Source organism: Larus michahellis, chromosome 10 (assembly GCF_964199755.1).
Source record: "Larus michahellis chromosome 10, bLarMic1.1, whole genome shotgun sequence".
NCBI lineage: Eukaryota > Metazoa > Chordata > Aves > Charadriiformes > Laridae > Larus > Larus michahellis.
In genome coordinates this window covers 362,721-389,006 of record NC_133905.1, presented here as the reverse complement: position 1 = coordinate 389,006, position 26,286 = coordinate 362,721, and the positions used below count along the sequence as shown (strand labels likewise).

Genomic DNA, 26,286 nt, shown 5'->3' with positions numbered 1-26,286 from the left:
CTTTCTAGCTGCAATTTGACAAGTGAGCATGGATACTTTGTAAATACAGGTGGCTTCCTTTGTTTCTGAAATCCAAAATCTTCAGACTCTTGAAGGTAAAGGTGTAGGGGTTTTTTACTGTTAGATGGTATGCATTCAGATGATGATAGCACTAGTTTATGAGATGTACCAGTTGATGTTTAAAACAGATTTTAAAAATATATTAGTATTTTTAAATCTATAATACAGCTTCCCAGACAAACTACTAGGGGACAGAACACCAAAATACATGGAGAGTGCAGTAAAGGAATGCCAGGTTTCATGAGCAAGATGTGAAGTGTTTGATTTTTATTTTTTTTTTGTTGCTGTTGACATCTGTTTAAACTCCTTTTTTTCAGATTGTGACTTCTAGTGCTACTCGAGCTTTCTAGAACAAATACGAAATATTTAACTTGCCCGGTTCACTCTGTTAGCTTTAATGTCATAGTGTTCAGAATTGCTAGACAAAAATGTATTTCCTGATTGATGGCTGGTGAAGACAACCTTTTATGCAAAAGTCCCTGTATTTGTAAAATTTGTAAGTGTATATTATAGGAATATGAATTACTTCTTGACAGGAAGCCAGATCGGGTAATTCTGTTACTGCTTCTGACGGGAACAGGCCTGACGTGGGAACCCACTGAAATAGTTATCGAACAGGGCAAAAAAACGGTGGAAAAACGCCGCTTACCAGCCCCTTCCTCTCAGCCCGGCGGGCTCCAGCCCCACCCCGCCCTCAGGGCCGCCCCCACTTACCGCCCACGGCTCTGTGAGGGGCCGCCGCGCCGCCCCCGTCTCCCCGGCGAGGGAGGGAAATGGCGCCCACAGCAGCCTCCTGGCGCCGGCAGGGGGAGCCGGCGGCCCCGCCCGCCCCTCCCCTCCTGCGGACGGCGGTGTGCGCGGCCGGGCCCGGCACAGGCGGGAGGCGGGGCGGCCGCCCGCCCGCTCTCTCTCCCTCTCTCTATCCTCCCTCAGCGCACGGCCCGGCTGAGGCGCGCTGCCCACAGCCCTCGCGGAGCGCCGCCGGCCCAGCCCCAGGTGCCACCGCCGCCCGAGCCCCGCTGCCGCCGCGGCCCTCCCGCTTCGCCCCCATGGAGGATTACCACAAGCCCGACCAGCAGACCCTGCAGGCCCTGAAGGACGCGGCCAACCGGCTCCGCATCAGCTCCATCAAGGCCACGACCGCGGCCGGCTCCGGGTGAGTGAGGCGGGCGGGCTGCCCTGCGGCGAGCCGCGCTCCCGCATCTCGGCTCCTCCATCCGTTCAGCGGCGGGGAGGGGCGGCCCCGCGCTCCCTCAGCCCGTTACCCGCTGCCTGGGGACACACCGGTGTCTCCCGAGGGCAGATCCCTCTCCCCTCACATCCCTCGCTCTCTGCCGAACGCCGAGCGGGCGGGGACGCCGGGGGCCCGCCGGTGCCTCCCGCCGGCGGGCTGAGGCGGGGATGGGGAGGGACGGCACCGCGGGGGTCGCGGCCATATCCCTTGTACCGCCCCCCCCAGGATCCCTTTGGCATGTCGGGGGCTTCGGGCGAAGCCGGCTGGTGTGGAGGTGCTACCTTGGGAAATGGCGGCCGCGGGCGAGGTGTGGGGCTCCCGCCGCCAAAGGCCACCAGGCCCGGCCCGGCCCCGGGGGCGACAGCCGCCCCGCCGCGGGCCACTTTCGGTCTCCGGGGCCGGGGGGTGTTGTGACTGCGGGGAGAGGCCGGGAATGCTAAGTTGATGCAGGACTGAAAACCAAAGAATTTGTGCCTGAGGCGCGAGCGGTTTCTTTTTCATTTCGTGCCCGTCAGTTGGAACTAATTCTGCACAGAATTTCAAGTGAGCCCAAGCGGGATTATCTGTGAAATGCCCGCGGTCTCAAATGGGCAGTTTATTCAGGCCTCTGGACAGGATTTAGTGTAGGCTCTGATGTGTGCAGATTCCAGGGTTATCCTTCCTTTGATCGTGCTTTACCTATGAAAAAAATCACTGCAAACAATCTACTTTTACTCATGTAAAATTAAAGCCATTTTTTTCTGCTTGAATAATACATTTGAGTGCTTCCACATAGAAGTGCTGGCCTTTTTTCTTTTTTTTTTTTAATATCCTATCTTGTTGCAATTTCCTCCTTTGGACCTCATTGAAACTGGCTGTAGCGTTTAAAAAAAATAAATAAATAAAGTTTGAAGGGATCCTTTGGATGCTGAGGTTTGTGTGGAGAAAGGCGGTGTGCAGGATGTTTTAAAGCTGCTTCTTTGAATTGCCTTACACTTTCCACCCTGTGCCTGGCATGGGCTACCTCACATGGCTGTTCCTCAAAGCATACAGAAACTGAACTTTACTCGTTCCTTTTGCGTACAGCAAATGAAAACGCAGCTTTGGTTCGACCTGTAAAATGGAGCGTTGGGATACTGGGAACCTCTCAGCTAGCCAGGGGAGTGGGTTTTTACAAAGCCGTAGCTTGTTTGGTCCAGTCTGAAGAGAGAAATGCAGGGTACCCAACAATCATCACTCCTCTGATTCTTGATTTGTTTCAAAGCTGCGGTGTACAGGCAGTATTACAGAAGCCTGTGTGAAATAGTAGGTAAGAAAAATTGTGCTAAATTGACTTCGTAGAGCTTGGGCTTCAGTCTTGAGCTTCTAGTGTGTGTTTTAAGCAAGCCACAGAGATGTATGGTATTTACAGATAAAATTATTTCTCCGTTTTGTCTGATGTGCTGTTAAAGAATAAAGATCTTGCTACAGCCTTTGCTTCTCTTCTCTACAGCTTTGCATGCAGTCCATGAAATTCAATAGTAGAACAGTTTTCCCCACAGTGATGAAGAAACAGTAAAAGTAGTTTTACTCAAGTTTTTTGTTCCTGGTTCATGTATGCTACAATAGTGACTACTTCTTGCACAAAGGCGGTTCATTAATCACAGTGGCTTAAGAATAAGCGCTAGAGTTGTGTAGAGTCTGAAGTTATTACACAACCTGATAATGAGCAGATTATGAAAGATGGGCTCTGGAGGGAAGATTCTGTTGACAAGTCATATATTTTCTTAATTAATAAGGTTTGGTTGCCAAGATGATGGTGTAGTAACATGCCTAAAAGAAAAAGACGTTCAGAGCCTGTTGCAGCGTGAGGCAAATCACATACGTTTCTAAAATGGCTATACGTTATGAATGTGTTTTCTAAAACCTGAGTGAGACAGTAAGGTTTGCTTAAATTGCTGGTACACGCTAAGAATATAGGAAGATGTTTGAATGCAAGTTAAATTTAAATAGAAGGTTACAGTTAATAAAAAAAATGACCTTGTTAAGGAAATTTATGTTTGTTGAAGGTGTAGTTTGTAAAACTGAAGGAAATACTTGCAATAAAAGCACTTCAAACGAAACAGGACCTGCCTACTTCTTTGAAGGAAGTAGTTTCTGTAAACTGTGGCATATATTGCAACAGAACAAGTGGTTCTGTGGTAGAACTGACACACCAATTTTTGCAGTCTTTACTTGTACTAACTTTGGTTAAAGGAAGTGCAGTCTTTGTCTGGACAAGAGCTAAAAGGTCAGGTAATCTGATCCCAAAGATGCTCAAACATATAACTTTGAGTACTTTACCAGCTGTAGTGGAAAAATTCAGTGAACTGAAAAAAAAATTTGTGCTTAAAATGCCTTTGGTGGTGAAAAAATTTGATTAAGTTAGTTGTAAGGATTGAACATAATTGCTTTTGGGTGTGGAAGAAGTTTTTCTTTTAGATAAGTGGTGCAGACACTTTAATCAAAACTGGTAGAGTCTCTTTTGTAGCTAATGATAAATTTCTGCAGTTTTTAAACAGTGCATAACTTCCTAGAATTATTAGATGGTTGAATTCTTAAAGTGGAAGTTGCAAGAGTCTCTTTAAGAGGCGGTTCAGTTTCATAACATGGTATGATCACTTGTTGCAAACTCTTTTCTTTCATTTTTTTAGCTTTTCTCTTTCACTCAGTATGCCATTTTATCATTCCACCACTGTTCTTTTTATTTGAAATATGTAGATGGAACTAATATAAATTGACGTAGAGTAATAAAAAAAACCCCAAAAAACCACAAAACTACGTTGGAGTAATTATTCTACTCTTGAGTCACATGGATCCAGGATTTCAGAGTTCCAATGTACTTTAGTTTGGTTTCCTGCTAACGGGCTATTTTTCAAAGTTTAAGGCAGTTCTTCAGTGGAAGCCGTCTGGCAGAGGAGCATGTTAATCAGACCGCTGCCACAAAGTTCTAGGTTGTTCATCGGTCAGGAACAAAATGCGGAAGACTGTGTGAGAATAGTGGCGATGACTTGCTGTGGGTTTTTTCTCCACTTGTACAAGTACTCCAAATGCACTCCTTAACGAGAAGTTCTTTTAACTCCTTAGAGTTAAACTTATTTAACTTATAAACTCTCCTTAGAGAACTTATTAGAAAAGTATGAGTTAATAGAAGACCAGTAGCTGTAGTTGAGCTCTATTTAAAGAAAATTGTGTAGTTGATTTTAGAATTATTTCTGAGATCCAATATGTAGTTAAATTTGGGGTGACTTCTGTTAGTAGCAAGTAATTTAATTAACCTGTAGTTTTAACAAGATTCTTTTTTTTCAATTTTCAGGTAATTTATTAAAATTTTCTACCTTTTTTTTTATTTCCACATGCTACCATTTTAGGTTGTTTAAAACTTTTTTTACCAAGACCAGGAGTTCATAGAAGTATGGTTAAGTATAAAGTTAATAAAATTAAAGGAATGAAAGCTTTAAACAAGCATGTAAGGCTTTTAGATTAACTCAAATACATAAATATTTACTAATATGTTTGAACCATGGTTTAAAGCTAATTCTTCTGGTTCCCTGTGTGTGAGTACTTACTAAGGGATGGACACTAACCGTAATTCATATTTTGCTAGTGTTCTGCATGTTCTTCTCTTATTTCAGCACCGGGATGTTGGGAGGGAAGGTTTATTACTACCAGAAGAGAATATTCTGATTAAAGTTCTAGTGAAAGTGTTGTCTAATCCTAACATGCATGGTAAATGTACCTGCGGGAAACGAAATGTGACACTTTCATAGTAAGTTTGTCCTGTTTTACAGTAGGGTCAAATATTTTAAGAGTATTGTTTTAGAGTTGAAAAATAAACATTGGTAGAAGAGAAACTGAGATGACACTGCAGGTTATCTTCAAAGCTGGTGCGGATTTCTGCAGCTATGACCTTCTTACTTTTCATCATTCACTTTCCTGTGCTTCAGTAGCAACCACTGATGTAAAGAATGATCCTATTTACACCAGTAAAATCTGAAAAATGCTACTTTCCGCACTCCATAAAGGTTTTTAAAGAGCTTTCTTACACTTTTTAAGCTTTACTGAAAAGCCAAGGCTGATACACTCAAGCGGTCAAGTACTGCCATTCCTTCAAGGTGCATAAGAACTAAAATGATCATTATTTAAATTACATTAATACAGATAAATAAAAGTAATTGTGTGCCCCTCTATTACACTTCAAATGAAATATATTCCTTGTATGGGAATAACTCAATATTTGCCACTTGGAAGTAACCCTTTTCAGGTAACTTTGTATTTTCTTGTACATAACTATGGAATATGGCATAGTGGCTTCTGAAATGGGCCTGTGTATTTCTAAGGCAAGTTATAGTTGAAGTATTAACTTGTGCTACTGTTGAAATTGGTTGCAAAAGTCGTCCCAGATAGTCCACCGAGAGGAACTATCCCAGATACTTATAAATGTTTGATACACCAACTGCTTCAATATTTCAAACCGATAGAGGTGTAAATGTAGAAAATTTTTGTTCCTCTCTTAGTCAAAGATTAAGGAAATTAGTGTTTTACAATGTGTATCTGGGTGTTTACTGGAGACAGTGAATTTCTGTGTCCAGTTTCAGTATAAGATGAAATGCAAGAATTGTATTACTTAATGTCCCCTTGAGAAATCAGAATTCTAGTTCTGTCAATTCTAACAGTAAAAATAAATGTATTTTTAAAATTGTATTCAGATTATATAGCTCTAAATGTTGCAGAACTTTCTGCAAAAATTAATCTTGCGTTACCAATCCCTGCCTATGCAACACGGCCTGAACAAGTCATGATGGCCACACTTTTAATTTAGTGAATAGTTAAAGTACTGTGGAAACGTGTCTTTGCTTCCTCTGCATCAGTGTGAATTTCTGTGGTCAGATAAATCAGTAGAGTGTGATTTCAGGCACAGGGTCATACTGCTTCCTGTGTGTCACAGTCACTGGTTAGGGCGGTGTTCCTTGGCACGAAGAACAACAGCGAACTCTAAAAGATGTGTCCTTGAGCTGTCACCAGGGTCTATCTTTTAACATCCACTCTAACTAGATAAGAAGGCTCCCTTTGTCTCAAAGTACAACTAATTGGGATAATGGTAGATGAGATGGGTTATCAAAAATACTTAAGGCTGTGTATTTTAATATTGAGGAGTAGGAGACTGGTAAACTGATGTTTTAAAGATACTGTCCTGAGCAATCAATAATGAGAAGTGGTAATCTTGTGTCTGTCTTGACTTGTAGCCACCCTACATCATGTTGCAGTGCAGCAGAGATTATGTCTGTGCTGTTTTTCCATACCATGAGGTACAAAGTGCAAGATCCCAGAAACGCCAGCAACGACCGGTTTGTTCTTTCCAAGGTAAAATCATAACTGTTGTGCTATACTGTTGCAGTCTGCTAGTAAAGAACTGTCTTGTAAATTAAATTGACTTGTCTTCCTTGACTTACTCTTACTTATCCTTGCATCTACACAGAAGTCTGGAAATATTTGAGAGCTTGGAATTTGTCTATTGCAGAAAGACAAATAAAAGCTGGTTGAGTTAAGTTGTAGCATAATTCAAAAATAATTAAAAAGTGTCTATATAATGTGTCTTGATAAGTCTTAACTTCACTATGTTAAGTTGTTCTAATATTAAATAATAAATGTTATTATATTGTCTATAAAATCTATCAAGACATATTAACGTCTGTTTTATTTTGGCATAACCAATTTTCTAACAAGTAAGTCGCAGCTAGCTTTTGTGCCCTAGTTGTTAAATGCAGCCATGCTGTTATGCCTGCAGTCACATCACAATGTGCACTAATTACTGTCAGCTTTTCAGGGAGCGTTATATGAAATAGTTATGGTAGGCTAGTGGGTAGCTTGCATTCCTACTGTACTAGTACGATATTAAAGTCAGTACTTCTTCTGAAGCCACTGTGGTTCAGAAAACCACAATCTGGACTGGCCATTAGCATTTCTATCCCTTTTCGCATTGTGCCCTTGCAAATCACAGGGACGTTTTGATCATACGATGTAAAGGCAGTTGAGGGGCCTTCAGAAAACATGATGGTGTAAAAAATGGCAAATGAAGTACTCCACACGTGGTGGCTTACAGTAGTGCTGCAGAGCTGATGGTGTATATTCTTGCATTGGCTATAACTGTTGCCACTACTGATTGCCATTCCGAAATAAGTAATTGGATGAGCAGCGACTAGCTAATGCTGAGGTGGTAAAGTAATAAGACAGCGTCGCTTCTTCACAGTTGCTTTGCGTCTCTAACTAATCAGGGTTTCTGTGCAGAGTTGCTAAATGGCTTCAAACCTCTGCATGCTTTTTTGACTCCTAGTGACTCCATGGGTGGAAGATGACTACTGTTCTGCAGTTGTCCAGTTGGACCTGATCGCAGGGATCTGAGTGTATAAAGCTTAAAATTTTGCCTGTTGTCACGCACTGCATCTTACCTTGAATGCATATGTGTTGAAGAAGTTCTATTGGGATAACACTTGCTCATCCATCTGCTTACTGGTTTAGCGAACAGTAGTCTGTTCTTGAAACTGGTACCTAAGCAAATTAATCAGGGGGTTTTTATTTGGATACCAAAATTACTGTTTGGAATTGGACTTGCATGTCTGAGAGAGACCTTCTTACTCTTCTACATCGATTTTCTCGAGGACATCCTAAATAGCCCTCGAGAGTGCTGCATTCTTTCTGTCTTAAGTGTCTGTAGTCAGCTACCTGGAGTGCTCTAAGCAGGGGCATGGGGGACTTGGAAACAAGCATCAGTGTGAAAGTTGCATTGTAAAAGTGTTTTGTAACTTGATCCCTTTTTAGTGGACATAAGAACCTGATTCCAGGGTTTGTCAGCTTTGTAGAATTTTGCCTGTATACTAGGATATTGTGAAACTTGTGCTATACTTAAAATTTATGTTTCTCTCTCCAGGGTCATGCAGCACCAATTTTATATTCTGTTTGGGCAGAGGCTGGCTTTCTACAAGAAGCAGAATTACTGAACCTGAGGAAAATTGATTCTGTCTTAGAAGGACACCCAGTACCAGTGAGTGCTCATAACCTTTGATAAAAGACGGTGTTTTCTGTAAAGCAAGAAGCACGTGTATTTTGCAGAAATTCTTGGTTGCCAGCTACATTACAGGAAAGATAAAGACTTATAAGAAGGATGATGGTATTTATGGCTTCTCAACTGAATCAGTGCCTGCATTTGAATGAGCATGCAAAAATTACCTTTATTGTTGTAGTAAAGTTCCCCTATAGTCCTGTATGTCAGAGAGGTGGTGGAAGCCCCATCCCTGGAAGTTTTTAAGGCCAGGCTGGACAGGGCTCTGAGCAACCTGATCTAGTGGGAGGTGTCTCTGCCCATGGCTGGGGGGTTGGAACTAGATGATCTTTAAGGTCCCTTCCAACCCTAACGATTCTATGATTCTATGGTAATATTTTACATTTTAAAAATGTAAAAATGTTTACATAAAGTTCCAGTATGGTTCCAGTCTCATCCTTTATGAAGCTTTGAGGTATTTCAAGAGTTTATATCCAGTTTGGTCACCTCATTGGTCTTTCCGTTCCCAGCCAGTTGTTCCGAATGATTCTTTTTTTACACAAAATCATCAGTTCTTAACTTTTGTCATCCAAGGCATAGCTGAGAAATTCCTGGGCCACAGGTACCGTTCCATCTCAGAGGCCTAGTTGGCTTGTGACGCTGATCATCAAGGTACATGCATTGCAGGGAAAGAAAGGGAACAGGGCAAGATTTGGAGGGACCTGCACTATATTGTTGTGGCTGAGAAGCTGAATTTTGATCTATGTTGAACCATCTCCTAGCACTGGAATTTAGTTCTTCTGTTTCTCAAACCAGGACATTGTAAAATAATTGTTGTCTTTTTGTTATCAGAAACAAGCATTCACTGATGTGGCTACTGGATCCCTTGGTCAGGGTCTTGGTGCAGCATGTGGAATGGCATACACTGGCAAATTCTTTGACAGAGCCAGGTAATTCCATCTTCGTATTTCATGATTGTAGACATTCAATGGGAATATTTGTGAAAGAAATTATATTCTTGTCTCAATCAGGAAAAAAACCACCCCTTCCTTTATTCTCCGTTCCCAAATCTAATTTCAATTTCAGGTTTTAAATGATAGATTACTGGCCTGATAATTATAAAGCCATTACCAGTGAAACTACCAAGGATTTAAAAATTAGCAAGAATAGTGCATATGCGTGTGCATTTTGTAACCTGACAGCATTGCAAGGCGATGTTCTTGAACAGAGAAGACAGTAAGTTGTTAGAGCAGCCTCTAACTTCCAGAGAGTAATTGATAGCCATTTTGAGACTGGTGTGTGTCCCCTTAGAAGGAAGACACAAAGTAGAGATGCGCCTGTTCAAAGTCAGATGACAAATAATGGAGAACATGTATCTAGATAAGGAGCTGTTATGGTCAATAACAGCAGCATTGAATCATAAAGCAGGGCTTCAAAATGTTATCAGAAAGGCACTCGACTCCATAGAGACCAAAATGACCGCTTCTGCCATTTGTTTTGTGGACAAGAAAAGTAGATGTCTAAAGGCAAATCTGTATGAGGAGGAAAATGGACTGATGGAGTTGATATATTTTATGTGACAGTTCTAGTACATTCGAGGATAGGCTGCCCAGTTAATGTGCCCTACACTTCACTAGCTTGAAATCATTTCTGTGAAAGATGACTTGCTGATTTTAATTGAGTTTAGCAGATGCTACGTGTGGAAAAAATCTAACCAGTGCTTACATGACAGAAGAAAAAGGTGGTCTTGCATACAGTACTGGGGAGCAGCTTATGTGGAAGGAGTTCAGATTTAGCTGAAGGCAGGTGGGATTCAGATCAAAAGTCTGTTATAGCTTAATGTCTAGTAAAAAACAAAATGCTAACAGCCCTCTTGATTATTTTGTTTTAAAATCATATATTTGGAGGCTAATTTACTACTCTTCTTTTAATTTTAATAGGTAATAAATATTTATAAAGCTTTGTCATCCAAAAAAAGAGAGTGGTAATAAAAGAAAAATACAGCCGTGGATCCTACAGAGATTAGGCAGTACTTCTGCTAGTTGAGTTTTACGTAAATAAAAAGCTTCAGTGTTTGGAGAAGTAGTCTACAAAGTCATACCGTGCTGGTTATCCTGAATTCTGAATTTAGTTATGCAACAGACTTTAATCCGTAGTTGAGTTTCTCCTCAATTTATAGTTTCCTGAAACTAAATTATTTGTTGTCCTTCCAGAGAGTATATGGTAAGAATGAGGAAGCAGCCAGTAGCCTTTCGTGCGTCGTTGGTGATCTTGCTGAGTCACAGTGACAGTGTTCAATGGGCCCGTTCATTCAAGCCTTGCAATAGGAGGCTTAAGACCTGATTTTCTTGAGACAAAGGTTTGAAAAGGAGTACAGTATTTCTCATCTTTTTTTTTTTCATGTGTAACAGCTCAAAAGTGTTTTTATTTAATTTGCCTAAGGTTATGTAAGGTTATCTGAGGTGAATGCATTGAGCAATAGGAGTTGAGTTGGTGATAGCAAAAGCGGTGAATTCTCACTATGAATTGTTAGAGGGGCTTTGCTTTTGATTTAATTGTGCTTACACACCAAACAATTATTTTTTTTACTTTCTTCTTCTAGCTATCGAGTGTATTGTCTGCTTGGAGATGGAGAGTTATCTGAAGGCTCTGTTTGGGAGGCAATGGCCTTTGCTGGGTTTTACAAGCTTGATAATCTCGTTGCTATATTTGATGTTAACCGGCTTGGACAAAGTGACCCTGCTCCTCTGCAGCATCATGTTGAAATTTACCAGAAACGCTGTGAAGCCTTTGGGTATGTGATTGGAAGAAGTTCAGAATAGTCTCCCATTTGAAGCTACGTGTTTTATTTGCTTTTCAGAATTTTTCAGATGAGCTCTCAGTTCTAAAGAATACCATCACCAAGAAGGATGGTCTTTCATAATGCCTGATATTGGTCATCTTTATTTATACAGCAGGAATATTAGAAGTGGCATAATTTTTTGTTTAGGGGAAAAATAAAAGGACTGCTAACTCACATAAATTTGTTAGAGGGTCTTAAAGTGGGTTTTATCACATTAAGTACAGATTTTGTAACTGTTTGTGTAACCAAATGTACTGTCATAGCAAGTAGATCAGAAAAAAGGGCATAGAAACCATTACTCTTAAGATAATTCTTTGTGTATTGGCTTTCATTTGGTTTAGAAATGTATTATTTCTATGTAGATGCAAAAATCCATGATAAAAACCTCTCAGATGCAATAGCAGCCATACAAATTATGATGGTGCATTTTTATTATTTTAATCAACTTTCATTGTCAGTTTTTAAATTGATTTCAACATGGTTGATTTGCTTTTGTGATTAAAAATGACTATTATGTCTGAAGAAATCTAGGATAGCTTACTTATCTGTGGGCTGTGAATTTTGCTAGTAGCTGTTAATCCCCCTGTGTTTCATTTTGCGTTATAAAAAAGGGACTATGATATCTCATGATCTCGAATGCTAGTTCATGCTTCTGGCATATTTTGGGTCTCTTAAAAAGACACTGCACTGGAATGAAGTTAGTATTTGTTATTGTTATTGCTAACTACCGGAGAGTGTCACATGCTAAAGCCCTTTAGAAACAGTTGATCTGTTTGTGTTCTTAGCTGGCATGCTATCATCGTTGATGGACACAGTGTGGAGGAACTTTGCAAAGCCTTTGGCCAGGCCAAACATCAGCCAACGGCTATCATTGCAAAGACTTATAAAGGCAAAGGCATATCAGGTAATAAAACATCTATTACTTTACTTATACATGTGTATATAATAATACGTACGTAATGCTGCAATAAAGTTACAATCATTAAAAAATACAGTAGTTTAACATTTTATTAGAAAAAAGTTGGTATCCTGTCACCTTTTTGACTTGATCATACTACCATACAATCTGAAAACTCAGAATTTCATGCTATTGTTTTTTTTCTTTTACCTTTTCTTATGGAGGACATTAGATTGATGCTTCATTGGAAGCAGGCAAAGATGTGGCTCTCAGTTCTTCACATTATCCAGCCAGGTGCGCTTCCATGTTGACTGGGCTTATACAGATCCCCAGTTGCGGAGTAGGATTTCCTCTGCTGTCAGCTGTACTTGAGTTCTTACTCTTGAGAAGGTCTTCTCTAGTCTGGAAGGTGGCTGGGAGCAGGAGGGAACATTGGACCATGTAACTTGGTCTTGAAAATTGCATTAGCAAAAGGGCAACCTTCTTCGCTTGCTCTTGATCCCTAGAATAACAGAGACTACCGTGAGACAGAGAAGGGAGTAGAAGCTCCCTTCACAGAAACTCTCTGCTCCCTGCGCCGCAGACAATTGGGTCTGTGTGTTACCAGCCAGGCAGTATAAATGTATAGAAAATGAGGCAGGATTCTGCATTTACAGTTTTGACAAAGCTGCATGAGACATGGTAGATAAGCTACCTGGTCATACTACAGGTTATTTCATATGATCTGATGTGTTATTCATTGAGGTACAGGATACAGTAGTCCATAGAAATTATTTCATAGGTTTAAATTTTGGAGTTCATAGTGCCTCTAAGATCCTTTTGTAGTTTTCACATGGTGTGAAACTTACCTAAATGTCATTGTACCTACACATCTGAGCAGCAGCATGCAGAAAGTCTTTCAAACTCTTTATACTTCTCAAGAAAATGATTTTCGTTCTTGAAAGTGAGATGTGTGCTAGCCACTGAGCATTGTAGCCATAGAAAGGAGTAAACGCATATTCAGTGTTTCAGGGGTTGCCATGATTCCGTTCAGCTACAGCTTTTAGCAGCACTCTGAGGTTTTTTTTCTGACCAGATAAATATTAATAACAGGAGTTAATATCTTCATTCCTTTTCATTGAGTGAGCAAAACCCATTCATTATTCTTAGTCACTTACTCAGTAAAAAGCAGAGTATCAGCCAGAGAGGTGGTTTTGCTGTTAGTGCTGGGTGCACAAAGATAAGAGTCATCAGAAGCTATTAAAATAAAGCTGTAAAACTTCAGGTCTTGTTTGAATTAGACAGCTTGGTTAACTGTTGTTTGAATTTTAGCTGAGTTTGTTTATTTAGACCTAGCTGTTGAAATTTCATGCTAACTGTTCACACTGATTTACTGTTTACTTCTTGTCTCACTTATGGACCAGGTCTTTTTAGGTGCCAATTTAAAACCAATTTCAGTAGAAGATGCTGTAATTCCATCCCTAATTTGGAATATATGGAATTTGACTATTTCTCTTACGTATTTCAACATGTCTGTCTTAATGCAATTGAATACTACTGAAATTTGTTACAGTTGGAATACTAAGGAAGTTCTTCCTTGGAAGACTATACTAAACTGTCATACTCCACTGCACTTTTATCTGTGTAAAATCTGCAGCTAAAAACTTAAATAGTTTTTATATTTTTCTTATTTGTAATGTAATTTTAAATGCATAGGTGTTGAAGATAAGGAAAGCTGGCATGGAAAGCCCCTGCCAAAGAACATGGCTGAACAAGTCATTATGGAAATAGATGACAAAATTCAAAATAAGAAAAAGCTTTCTCCAGCCCTCCCAGAAGAAGATGCACCTATAGTAAATATTAGAAACATTAAGATGCCATCTCCACCAACTTACAAAGTGGGAGAAAAGGTACTCCCTTCCTTTTTCACAGTTTGTCAGGTATCTTCCAAGTGTTAGACTGATTAATGGGTGGCAGGAGGTTTTGTGTTGTCTCTTGCCATGATTTCAACTACCCATCTCTTCTCTCCTATTTTGACTATCCTGGTAAACACCTACCTCTGTGGTGTGACACAGACATTCAGCTCACTGAGTATTGAAAGGATATATTAAAATATAAAGATTCAAATCACTTTTCTTCATTTCATGATCATTATCAATTATCCGAACTATTTTATGTGTATTTAAAATTAAAGGAACTCCATGAGGTTCAGTGAATTTCCATGATTGAAAAACAAAATTTTCAAAGTTTCCTGGCCGGATTGGTAGGGAGTTGCTGATTTCAGCACACATATGTGTCCTGATGCATCACTGTATTTTTCTTTTTTTGCTTACTCTTCTATGTGTCACTGTTCTCATATGTACTTTTGATACATGTAAATCTTTTTGGTTGAGTTTTGGTTTAGACTTTTTTAGTTGTATGTGCATGCACTCACAGAAAACAAAAAAATGAAAAAAGAACAACCCCACTTCTAGAAACAGAAAGTTCTAACAGTACTGCTTATTTTTCTTTTCCTAGTGGGCTACCCGCAAAGCTTACGGCGTTGCGCTTGCAAAACTGGGCCATGCTAATGATCGAGTGATTGCTTTGGACGGAGATACAAAGAACTCCACCTTCTCAGAGCTTTTTAAGAAAGAACATCCCAGTCGCTACATTGAATGCTACATTGCTGAACAGAACATGGTAACTGGTCTCTTGGTTTTATGAAATACTGGTATTACACAGCAGGATCTGAGACCATTCAGTCTGAGTCTTCATAGAGTGGGGTTTTAATATTTACTTCTTACATGTATTCATGGATATTTACTTTGACTTGCTCACTTCTTAGGGAAAATCTAGGCTATGGCAAAAGCTTACAAATATAATACAACAGGAATGCTTTTAATCATTCTTTCGTAAACTCCCTCTTTTTTTATTTTTGTGGTCATTTTGTCAGCATTTCATCAGAACAGAAGGAGATGGCAACATGTAAACAACAGCAATACTTTCCACAGTGTGATTTAACTCTGAAAAGACTTTTTAGGTTTGGTTGTGGTTTTTTTATCACAGGAAATGGGATGTCACAACATGACAATGAGTTCTATGCTAGACTGGTCTATAAAGATGAGGACAGAGAAACAGTTAATAAATTTAGCCTGATGACAGTTGTACAGAAAGGACTAAAATAATTTGATAACTCATCTGTTTGACTGAGTCTTCAGTTGCCACCTGTATGGGTTCACTGAAGCAAATGAAATTAAAGACACAAATTTAGGTAGGAATTTGTTGTTGCCTTTAATGATTTATAATGATGGACTGTCTCTTGCAAATTTTATACTAGGGCACTTTCATAAGCTTGAGTGAGGCATTTTGGATTTACATCAGCTTAGGAGAAATTTGCCATGATGAGCAGACTAATTTCTGCGTGAAATAAATGTATGGGGTATTTGTAGCAATAAACAATTTAAGGACCTTGTTCTAATTTCCATCTTGCTGAAGAAAGGCCCTTTTAGTAAATATCAGTCCAAATAACACAGGTAAATCCATTCTCACTTAGTAATGATAACTTTTGTCTGCTGGAGATAATAGAACCATGTCTTTTGGACTGAGTGTAAGCCTTTGATCCAGGAAAAGAAAGAGGGGGGGATAAGTCTTAAAACTCTGTGAATGGCTGCTTGGAGCAGATGAAAAGAAGCCGCCAGTAAGGATCAACGATAACAGCTAGCTGTTGAGGCAAGGAGCAGAGGAGATGCTGGAGGATAGATACTGAAAGAGTGAGTTGCCTCCTTTCTTTTTTTGGAAAGGACAAAAATTAAGACCAGGATTTGACAGATTTTTAATCTGCATTGAGAGCTTCTTGCCAAAGTTTACAGTAGGAAGTTCCACAGATGATCTCTTGGAGGCAATCGATAAATTCACTGTTCCTGTAAAATCTCCCTCTTTTCAGGTGAGCGTTGCAGTTGGTTGTGCCACTCGTGACAGAACTGTTGCTTTTGCCAGCACCTTTGCTACCTTCTTCACACGGGCATTTGACCAGATCCGTATGGCTGCCATCTCCGAGAGTAACATCAATCTCTGTGGGTCGCACTGTGGTGTTTCTATTGGTAAGTTATCGGTTTGGCCTGATAAAGATCGGACTTTTCCCTACAAGTTTTTCTACTGTACAACTATAGAGTGATATAAAGGGATTGGATTGAAAGTGAGTAGCTTAGATTCCTTTCCATCTTTGTGGTTGGCCGCCTCTGTGATGAGGTTAGTCGTGTAGCTTTGTCTCCCAGTTCCTAAAATGAGAAACTAATGATACTTATTCTTGCAGAGATGCTCTTGTCTGCCAATCTCAAAACCACTTTACAAGGCATAAATATTTTTGTTTTATTATGCCTTTGAAGATCACAGATTTGAAATAATTGCTTCAACTTATGTCAGTATTTCTTACTACTGGAGCGGTTGATGTGTTGATTGAAAAAAACCCCAAAGTACTAATGAAACGGGAACTGTGAAGCTCTTATGTAATTCAGGAAATTGGCAATACCTTCTGTGGTCTTTGCTTCCCATCATAACTGTTTGGTACATGTCAGATCATATTGGTGTTTGAATTTTGGTTTGAGGCAGGAAGGGAGTTTTGTTTTTTTAATGAAATGCATAGACATCACCCATGAAAACACGAGCAGACTTGCGTACCAAGAAGAAAAATACCGGTAGACATTCATGCTTGAAAAACCACTAGGTATTTACAGGGGAAAAGAAGGAGAGGGAGAGCTGGTGGGTAGTAAATTAAGGCTCTCTGCATACATCAGTATTTCAGTTGATTTAATAGTTTTGGCTAGCAGTATGGTTTAGAGGAGGGTTGAGTTTTTTTGTTTAAAGCAAAATAGTTATTGACTTGTAATATTGGTAAAGATTTAAAGATGCTTCATAAACGTGTTTAGTCTCATCCAGAACCTCAAGCTTAACTTGCAGCAGTACAGAGTATGCTTTAGTAGTGGAGGCTGTAAGTAGAGTTATATCAGATTATGGCTTGTGTATGTCATTAAGGGAGGGATTCTATTACAAGCCTCTTTCTTTTTAAAATCAGTCCTCCCAACTCATCGTAGTCCCGTTTAAGCCTTTTAGCAAGCAGCAAAGGGTGTTGGTGCAAAAGCCAATTAGCTTTGGTCTTTGCTCATTTAAGAAGATAAAACTCCTTTGGGTTACCTGAATTGTCTCCTAGAACTACACTTGCAAGTTTCAATTTTCAGCACTTGAAATGTTCTGCTGGGAGCTGTGATTGTGAAGTGCATATTTAGATTTATAAAGTTGTTTGAGTTACAAATCTGATTCAGGTCTCAACTCTGATTTTCAAAAAAGAATTTGAACCCAAAGTTTTGCAACCAAGTTGTAAAAGAAAGTAATTCAGATAAATCCTTTATCAGTTAGAAAATTCAATTTTAAATGGAAGGGTATGAATTAAGGGTACTTTCTATTAGAACTGTGGACCTGCACGAGATTCAGAATCCAAAGTGGATCTGTGGTGAAAATTGAAGTTTTACATATGCAGTTCTAGGTAGACCTGGGCTTTTGCTGCATTGAAATTTGACCCATTAAATTCATAAGAAATAATTATCACAATGACCTTCTGAACTTGTACTAAGTTCACTCCTAGACGAATAGTTGCTGATTGACCAAAACGTCTAATGAAACATTAAATATGTTTTCAAGGTCATAAGAGAATAATGGAAAAATCTGTATTTTCCAAACTGAACATATTGGGAATGAAATCATAGTGTACATGTGTCAAAAATAGAAATATCAGTTGTTTAGACAACCAATTTTGTATTCTAGACAGTTGATACTGTTCATATTAAGCACTCACGCTTTTTTATTAAACTATAAATATAGGTTTTGCAGATGTAATTGTAAATTACTCTCTTCTGTGTTACTGTGTTACTCTAAAACCCCATAAATCAGGATTTCGTAAAGATATGGCCGAACTCAGTTTAGCGCTAGTCTGTAAATTACTAGTATGACCTGGGAATGCAACTTATTGGCACCATGTTAGCAAAAGTAGGACAAGCATGAGTACTCTCTTTAACTTGGGTAAGATTCTGATTCAGGTACCTGTTAATTTTGTTCTTCATAATTTCACTTTTCTTCTGTGTATACATTGTGCGGGTGCATTTTAGGAAAGGAAAATGCCCACCAAGGTCCCACTTATTCAGTCAGAGTGCATACGGATTTAGAAACTGTGATGTTGAGAATTTTTTTCATGTCATGACCGAAAGCTGAGGTGCTCTCTTCTTCCTCATTCATGCTTACTTTATTAGTAATGTATGGTGGCAGAGTTCAATGATTGATTTCTTTAACATGTTTAAAGTTCTTCAGAGTTTTGTGCTGCTCTTATGAAAATACACTCCTTCCTCGTGAACTCGTCCTTCTTGAGTAACAGGTAGAGAGTGCATGTGGGAAGGCGTCTTGCCCTGCTTCTGCTCTGCAGGCTGGGACATGACCGGGTTCCAAACTCTTTGCATGGTTAGGTTGGAAGAGTGCCATTCCCAAAGCACCGTTACATAAGGTCACTGGGGGCGGGGGGTGTTGTGGTGGTTGTTTCTTTAACGGTGGAAAATCATGGTATCCAGCACATGTTCTGGCTAACGATTCTTTCTTATAGATCTCCAGTTTATGCCGTAAGGTGCTTGAGTTGTTAATTTAACAATGCGGATGCCCTATTACTCTTTTAAAGACTTTTTAGAGTACTGAAAAATACATACCCTTCATTTAATCTTGAAGTGAGGCTAAGAATTTGAGAGTGGTTGTACCAAGTGCACTCTCCATTTCTGATGGAAGACATGCAATTCTCCTTTCACATTTCCAGCAGTTTAAATCTGGAGGAACGCTATTGACAAGTACAGATTTTGCTTGTGCAGCCTCAGTACATGTATTCAGTACATGCTCACATATCTTGGGACCCCCTTTCTATATCAGTACCTTTCCTGTTTTGGTTGTCTTCCATTTCTGTTGTTTTATTGTTGTATTTTATTTTCTGTTTTTTCTCTTTAACCCCAGTTCTCTTTCTTTTTAGTCTCTTTCTATCTGTATTTACTGTTTAGATGGTTCCAAGTTTAAGGAGAAGATGATTCTTTTCTCAAGCAGGTAGACTTGCATGTCCTGTGTGTGCCTGATTTTATACCTTTTTTTTTTTCCTGGTTTACATTGAACCTCACTGCTATATTGAGTGATTGTCAAAGTGTGCATTTACTCTTTTTTAACCCTGATTTAATTCTTTTAGGTGAGGATGGGCCATCTCAGATGGGACTGGAGGATCTGTCCATGTTCCGGGCTGTCCCCAATGCCACTGTGTTTTACCCTAGCGATGCTGTAGCCACTGAAAAAGCGGTAGAAATAGCTGCCAACACCAAGGTTTGCATCACAGTATTTCTGAGCCAGAGAATGATTTGTTTATTTTTTTACTTCTTTCACTGCTTCTGGCATGTTTCTTGCATGTCTCTACCCACATAAATGCTTTCAAAGGCTCCAGCATGGCAGGGGAATGTTTTCTTTGCATGGAAAGGTTGCAGGTATTCTGTCCAGGCTAGTGCAGAATGAACACTCTGGAATGCTATGGGCCAGATTTGGGGAGATGTAAATGATTACACAGCGATTGCAGCTTAAGTCTAAATTGGCTCAGAAATAAGGGCAAGTGTAACTCTCTTGTTGGTCTTTAGCAAATTTACAGAAAGTTCACTCCTAGTATGATGTCTCTGGGGTCAAAATTGAAGCTGAATATGGAAAGTTAAATTTATCTAGAGGATTTTGATCATCAACTGCCTGCACGTGAAAGCTCAGGAGTCACGTCCTCTAGTGATCTAAGACAGTCTGGTTTTGGAGATACTGAGAGCTGGTGCTGAAGCTAGTTGACAGTCTCACTGGTCATCTTCTGCTCCTCTGTTGCCAATGATGGGTTGCAGTTAAATTGCACCGTGGCTAAAGACGACTAAGACTTCCTGTGTGGCTGTGACAGAGTTTCTGATCTCTCTGACCTTCGGCTGATTTGACATAATAATGGTCAAGTGTCATTGGTAGCATTGGGTCAGATCATTTTTTTGATTGGTGGTACTTTTGGCTGTCATAGGAATTTACCTTGAGAAAGGAGCAAATAATCTGAAAAACTTCAGTCTTGCTAGTACAACTCTTAAGTGAAGGAGTGTGCAAATTTGCTGTGTAACAAATATAAGCGATTTGTGAAAAAAAGATTGGGGGGATTGGTAAGGGAAAGGGGTGTTAAGGTAGTGTGAGGGAGAGATGAGATTTAACTACTGGTTGTTACTTCTTTTGGAAGGGCACCTGAACATTAACTGATGGAAAGCATGTTTCCTTGCTTCCAGATGAGCATTTCTTCTTTTGCTTTGAAGTCGCTAGAGTAAAATTCACACATATGTCACAGTTCTACAGTTCTAATTAACTGGAGTAGGATTCTCCATTTCCACAAGAGAACAAAAGGGAAATAAAAATAAAGGTCTTGGAATCAGAAAGGAAATTCTAAGTTATCAGCACACTCTAAGAAGAGGTTAACTGTATTGCAAGATCTGAAACAACCAGCTATTGAAAAAGGACTAATGGGAATTGGGCAGGCGGGGGAGCATAGAAAAGTGTACTTGGCAGAACCAGAAGTAACATAGAAGGGTGAAAACCAGACAAATAGAAAAAGTTGTTTTGCTGTATTTTTTGCATAGGCTCTACAAACTAAAATGTAAATGCCTTTCTGGTTTTTTTAACTTATAACATGTTTACTTCGGAAACAGGGCATTTGTTTCATAAGAACTAGTCGTCCTGAAAATCCTGTCATTTACAACAACAATGAGGACTTCCATATTGGACAGGCAAAGGTAAATATTGCCCAGATAAATACAATCAGAAAAAATATGCAAGGTTCCCCCTTCCCCTCTAAAGCATTCCAATGCCAAAGATTCGATCTTTTTAAGAAAATCACCAGAAATATTAGAAATATCAATAAGATTTATGGTTAAAAATACATGGAAACATTTCCTTGCAGGTGGTTCTGAAGAGTAAGGATGACCAAGTGACTGTGATCGGAGCAGGAGTCACTCTGCATGAGGCTCTGGCTGCAGCAGAGCAGCTGAGAAAAGGTGAGCAGATTATGATTTGGTGGTTTTTTCCCCTTTTTTATCATTTAACACAGAAAGAAATCAATAGCACTCAGCCTAACTGCTCATGCTTTGTACTGGTAAACATTAATTAAAATGTTACAGACAGCTGGTCACCTGTTAAGCTAATGCAGTGCAACGTAGCATGCATCTGCCAATATTGCCTAATTGAGTAGGTTTTAGTTATCGTAGCAGCGTTAGTGACCATGAAAATTACCAAACTGATCAGATCAAAGTCTCCTTAGAATTGTTAATCTGCCTGAAAGTGCCCTGCAGGCAAAATCTCAGAGGAAGTGTGCGAGAAGCAGGAGTGATCCTTCCCTGGCACATTGTCTGGGCAGGTTGGGGTACCAACACAATAGAATGCAATCGGGCTGGGCCCTGTTAACACAACAGAGCTGAGCCACAGCACTGTGCGCTCTACCCAACTGCTGTTGGTATGCAGTGCCTTTGTGTAGATATGGTTCACTGCTAACTTTTTTTTTGAATGAATGTATCAAGTTTTAACTAGCGTGGGAGGCAATAATTCTGTGATAGTGCTCAAATGCACTGACATTTCACAGCGTACATAAAAATCCTTCAATGAAATAAGAAGATAAAGAAACCATCAAAAATCCGTCTGTGAGCCAGTGGCCTACGCCCAGGAAGAGCTTACAAATAGTAGGAGATAATACAATTAATGCTGCCTGTGGCTTATGGGTAGCTTTGTGTGCTGTGTCTAGGTGGTCAGATATTTTGTCAGGACGCTGAGCCATCAGGTTTAGGACACTCTGAAAGTTGCATTTTCAGAACTGTTGTTATTTTTCTGCATTCACCATGCTTTGTGATACTCTTCTGATCTTGAAGTGTGAATAAACAGCTATGGAGAGATAATCCCTTAGTGAGAGGCAGTGGCTAATACCTAAAATATATTGGCCACTAAAGAGCCTTCTGTCAACATAACATAGGGCTTCTTTGTGTACGGTAAGAGTTGACTCAGTGTTCGGCTAGCCAAGATCAGACAAAACCTCATGTAATTTGCTATTCTTTATAAACAATCGCCATTTGTACATAGCTTTAATAACCAATCTGGGCCTGTCTTGTGATGACAGGACATATTCTGGTTTTGATGCTAAATTTAAGGGTGCCATGATCAGGGCTGGGACAGTTCAAACAGGGAGACCTGATAGGTGGGCAGCCTGCAATGAAGAATTCAGAATGCCTACAGACTGAAAAAGCGGGAGGAGATTGTGCTGGAATTGGCAATAAAGTTAAAGGTAAAATAAAGTTCTGGGAAAGAAATTGTGATTGACGGTCTGAATCAGAAGGATTTCTAGACTAGATTCTGCTCTGGCCCGTGGGAAGGCCAGCTAAATTACTGTTATGCTGACAGGCACTCCTAGTGACCTTGAGTCACTTATCCGAGGCTTTTCTGCCGCAAGAGTTTTGTCTGTGGAATAGGTGGATGTTTCTGTCTCACAAGCTGCACAAAGAAAGAGTATGTACAAAAATTAGGGTTGTTTGGATTCTGTGGTAGACACGCCATAAGTACAGGTAGCTGGGAGTTAGTGTACACAGTTTTCGTAATAACTCTAAAAGATCTCAGGGTGCTGCCTGCACTGCTTGCATTGTCTTGCATTCTCCAAATTCATGTTGCAAATAATTTCATTCTATTTCTGCAGAAAAAGTCTTCATCCGTGTGATTGATCCCTTCACTATAAAGCCCCTGGATAAGAAGACAATACTTGAAAATGCAAGAGCGACCAAAGGCAGAATCATCACTGTTGAGGACCATTACCATGAAGGTGAGCTGGGTCCAGGAGGTCACAGCCCGCACAGTTGTTCCCCAGGGGCTGGAAGCTCACAGCTTCTTCTGGCCTGAGAGAGAAGTATGGGACTTGATGCTGTCGTTCAGTTAAAGCAAAAGAGAGGTTTTAGCCTTTTTAATTGTTGTTACAATTAAAAGATGACACTGAGGGTTGAAAGTTTCCTAAGATAGTGGGTTAATCAGGGCTGCCTTTCTGATTAACTTGGCCTTGTGTGCCCTTCTGTATGCTTGGTCCAAGTGAAGTCTGGATTCATTTGTTTCCAGTGAAACTGTAAATTTCTGCTGCGATGCAGTGAATTCTGCACAGGGTGGTCTCAGAATGGCTTTACAGCAGTTGCTCCTTTCAGGGAGCTGTAGAGAGCGAGAAGGTCTCCCCTCAGCCTCCTCTTCTCCAGGCTGAACACCCCCAGCTCCCTCAGCCGCTCCTCACCAGACTCCTGCTCCAGACCCCTCACCAGCTCCGTTGCCCTTCTCTGGATGTGCTCTAGCACCTCAGTGTCTCTCTTGTAGTGAGGGCCCCAAAACCGGACACAGTATTGGACGTGGGGCCTCGCCAGTGCCGAATACGGGAGGACGGTCACTTCCCTAGTCCTGCTGGCCACACTATTCCTGATACAGGCTGGGGTGCTGGGCACACTGCTGGCTCATATTCAGCTGCTGTCGACCAACACCCCCAGGTCCTTTTCCCCCAGGCAGCTCTCCAGCCACTCTTCCCCATGCCTGTAGTGTTCAAGTGTAGGGGCACAACAAGCCCTTGCAGGACCCGGCACTTGGCCTTGTTGAACCTCATACCATTGGCCTTGGCCCATCGATCCAGCCTGTCCACATCCCTCTGCAGAGCCTTCCTACCCTCAAGCAGGTCAATACTCCCGCCCAACTTGCTGTCATGTGCAAGCTTACCGAGGGTGCACTCAATCCCCTCGTCTAGGTCATTGATAAAGATATTAAACAGAACTGGCCCCAGTACTGAGCCCTGGGGAGCACCACTTGTGACTGGCCACGAACTGGAGTTAACTCCATAATCTGCTGCCGCTTGCTCTCTGACATGCCTTGTTTGCACAGGTTTTCAGGGGCTTGCCTGTGCAAACGCGTCCCCTGAAGATGAGACCGTATGCAAACAGAGAGCAGCTGTTGTGACCCGCATGTCAGGCTTGCCTCTCTGGGGGGGAGATGGAGAGATTAGCAGAGGGACAGCTGTGATCTATGGCATTAGTAGATATTGTAGATCTCTCCTAATAGAAATTAGTAGATATTATGAGAATATTATCCTACTTTAAGGTGAGCATCACTCTTGCCAGGTATCTGGAGGGAGCTGGTATTACCGTAAGTGCTGGTAGATTTATGTATGTATATAGTATATAGGTTGACCCCAATGGGCAGCTGAACACCATACAGCCGCTCGCACACGTGTGTGTCCCCCAGTCCTAGAGGGGGAAGAGGAAAGGGAAAATAAAAGCAGGAAAACTTGGGGGTTAAGATAACAACAACAACATCAACAATTATTTAATAATAATAAGATCATTATATAACCATATAATATATATATAAAATATATAAATAGATAGTATTTATATTATAGTTTATTATATTATATTAATTACCACCATAAGTGCTGGTTATACCATAGTTTTGTTCCAGACTGTGGATGGTGATGGCATCACTGAGCCTCATAATTTTCTAGCTTATCTTTCAACTATGGACAAATATTTTACTGTAGATTTGCAAGATGGCAAAGCCATCCCACTCTGAGGTGATGAACACGCAGTTTACACTGGCACAGCTTTCTCTGTGTGATGCAATCAAGGAAGGTCAGGTGCACACGCATCACAAGCCTGAAGGCATTGCAAGCCCACATCAGGCTGATCTTACCGCCCACATCCATGGAGGTGCCTCTGGCCAGAGGATAAATTTGACTGATTAAATCACACCATGCCCGGGGCTGTGAAACGCCCTGGATACACCCTGCCTGGATGCAGCACCAAGGTGTCTCCTGCCAGGTCTCGGAGCACATGCTCTTGACGCTAGTCCTGGGTTTTCTTCGTCGCTAGTACTCCTGCTTCCAGTGCCTCTCCTGCCGCCACACAGTCCCCGGTTGCATCCTTTGTCCCCGTGACTGGTGGTGATTCAGTCTGCGCTGAGCTCTAAGCGAAGGTTGTGAACACACTATGTAACTCAGAGAGGTGCCGAGCGGCGCGTACAGGCATTGTGAAAAGATGGAGCTCTTAAATGCTGGGCGGATTGGTGGGAATTTGGACTTTCAGTGCATTAAATACACTTGCAAATACGTCTCAGCCTCGATATATTTTTAAACCTGGCCCTCGGTGGCTGATGCTGACGTGCTGAGGGTTTCCGCACAGTTCTATGCCCTTTAGAGGTATTTGTCTCTTACCGACAGTTTGTAAGTACTTCAGAAATGTCAGGCGGGTTGTCCTCAGAATGCCTTTGAAATAGGGAATTGTTTTCATTTCACAAATGGGCACCTCAGTCATATGTTGTGATTGATGTTTCTCATAAGCATGTGAATTGAGGGTTTAATTTGCATGCACCTTTGGATCAGATACGCATGCGATCTGTATGTTGCCTGTTGAAGCAAACAGACGTCTGTCTATTCCCGTAGGAGGCATTGGAGAAGCCGTGTGCGCTGCAGTCATGGGGGAGCCTGGAATCATGGTCCATCGCTTGGCTGTATCTCATGTACCTCGCAGCGGGAAGCCAGCTGAGCTCCTGCGGATGTTTGGCATCGATAAAGATGCCATTGTGCAAGCTGTTAAGATGGCAGGGTCCAAATCAAGAAACGCGGAGTAGTTTGAAGCATCTGCTGCTGTGTAACAGAAAAGCAATGTTCAGAGAAGTACTGTAAGTTTAAAGGCAGGCAAAGGTGCTTTATGTAGAGAGTTCTAATAAAAATACCAGCTTAAAAATCTTCTGGTTTTTAATCTCTTTCTTTCTCTCTGGGGTTTTGTGCAGTGAGGGAACACCTGAATGTTTTCAGTCATTGAAAAACCTTTGGGTTATTTAACATTGTGTGGGCAGCAGCGCTTTGCCTGTTGTGTAGCAGGAGCACTTTGCTTTGCGAATCGCCTCCCCTGCTGCGAGCTGTAGCGTGGGAGTGGCTGGGTGTTCACTGGAGGTCTGAGCGGGCTGTGCTTCAGCAGGGAAATGCTAGTCTAGAGTGAATTGAGTCACTTTTGTTCAATGTTTGGTCCACCTTACTGCTGAAGATTGAAATCGTAGACATCAGATAGTGAAAAGCAGGAACATGTGTTGCGGGAGGAAGGTGGCCAGTGCTTCTGCTTCAGTTCCTCCTCTCT

General features: G+C 40.9%; 1 protein-coding gene across 1 annotated transcript; it reads left to right on the top strand.

Annotated features, from left to right (window-relative positions):
• The first annotated feature begins 902 nt into the window (after positions 1 to 902).
• TKT (transketolase) lies at positions 903 to 25,898 on the top strand. The gene is made up of 14 exons (XM_074603210.1): positions 903 to 1,216; positions 6,538 to 6,655; positions 8,220 to 8,333; positions 9,183 to 9,280; positions 10,933 to 11,124; positions 11,958 to 12,076; positions 13,766 to 13,959; positions 14,567 to 14,731; positions 15,975 to 16,131; positions 19,293 to 19,423; positions 20,806 to 20,889; positions 21,057 to 21,150; positions 22,830 to 22,952; positions 25,593 to 25,898. Exons 1-14 carry the CDS (start codon positions 1,110 to 1,112, stop codon positions 25,778 to 25,780), a joined length of 1,884 nt encoding a protein of 627 aa, XP_074459311.1. The 5' UTR covers positions 903 to 1,109; the 3' UTR covers positions 25,781 to 25,898.
• The last annotated feature ends 388 nt before the right edge of the window (positions 25,899 to 26,286 follow it).

Coding starts and splice junctions, on each gene's coding strand:
- TKT (XM_074603210.1), top strand. CDS start 1,110: ATGGAGGATTACCACAAGCCCGACCAGCAGACCCTGCAGGCCCTGAAG. Junction 6,656..8,219: donor ACCGGTTTGTTCTTTCCAAG/GTAAAATCATAA, acceptor TTCTCTCTCCAG/GGTCATGCAGCACCAATTTT. Junction 21,151..22,829: donor AGCAGAGCAGCTGAGAAAAG/GTGAGCAGATTA, acceptor CTATTTCTGCAG/AAAAAGTCTTCATCCGTGTG.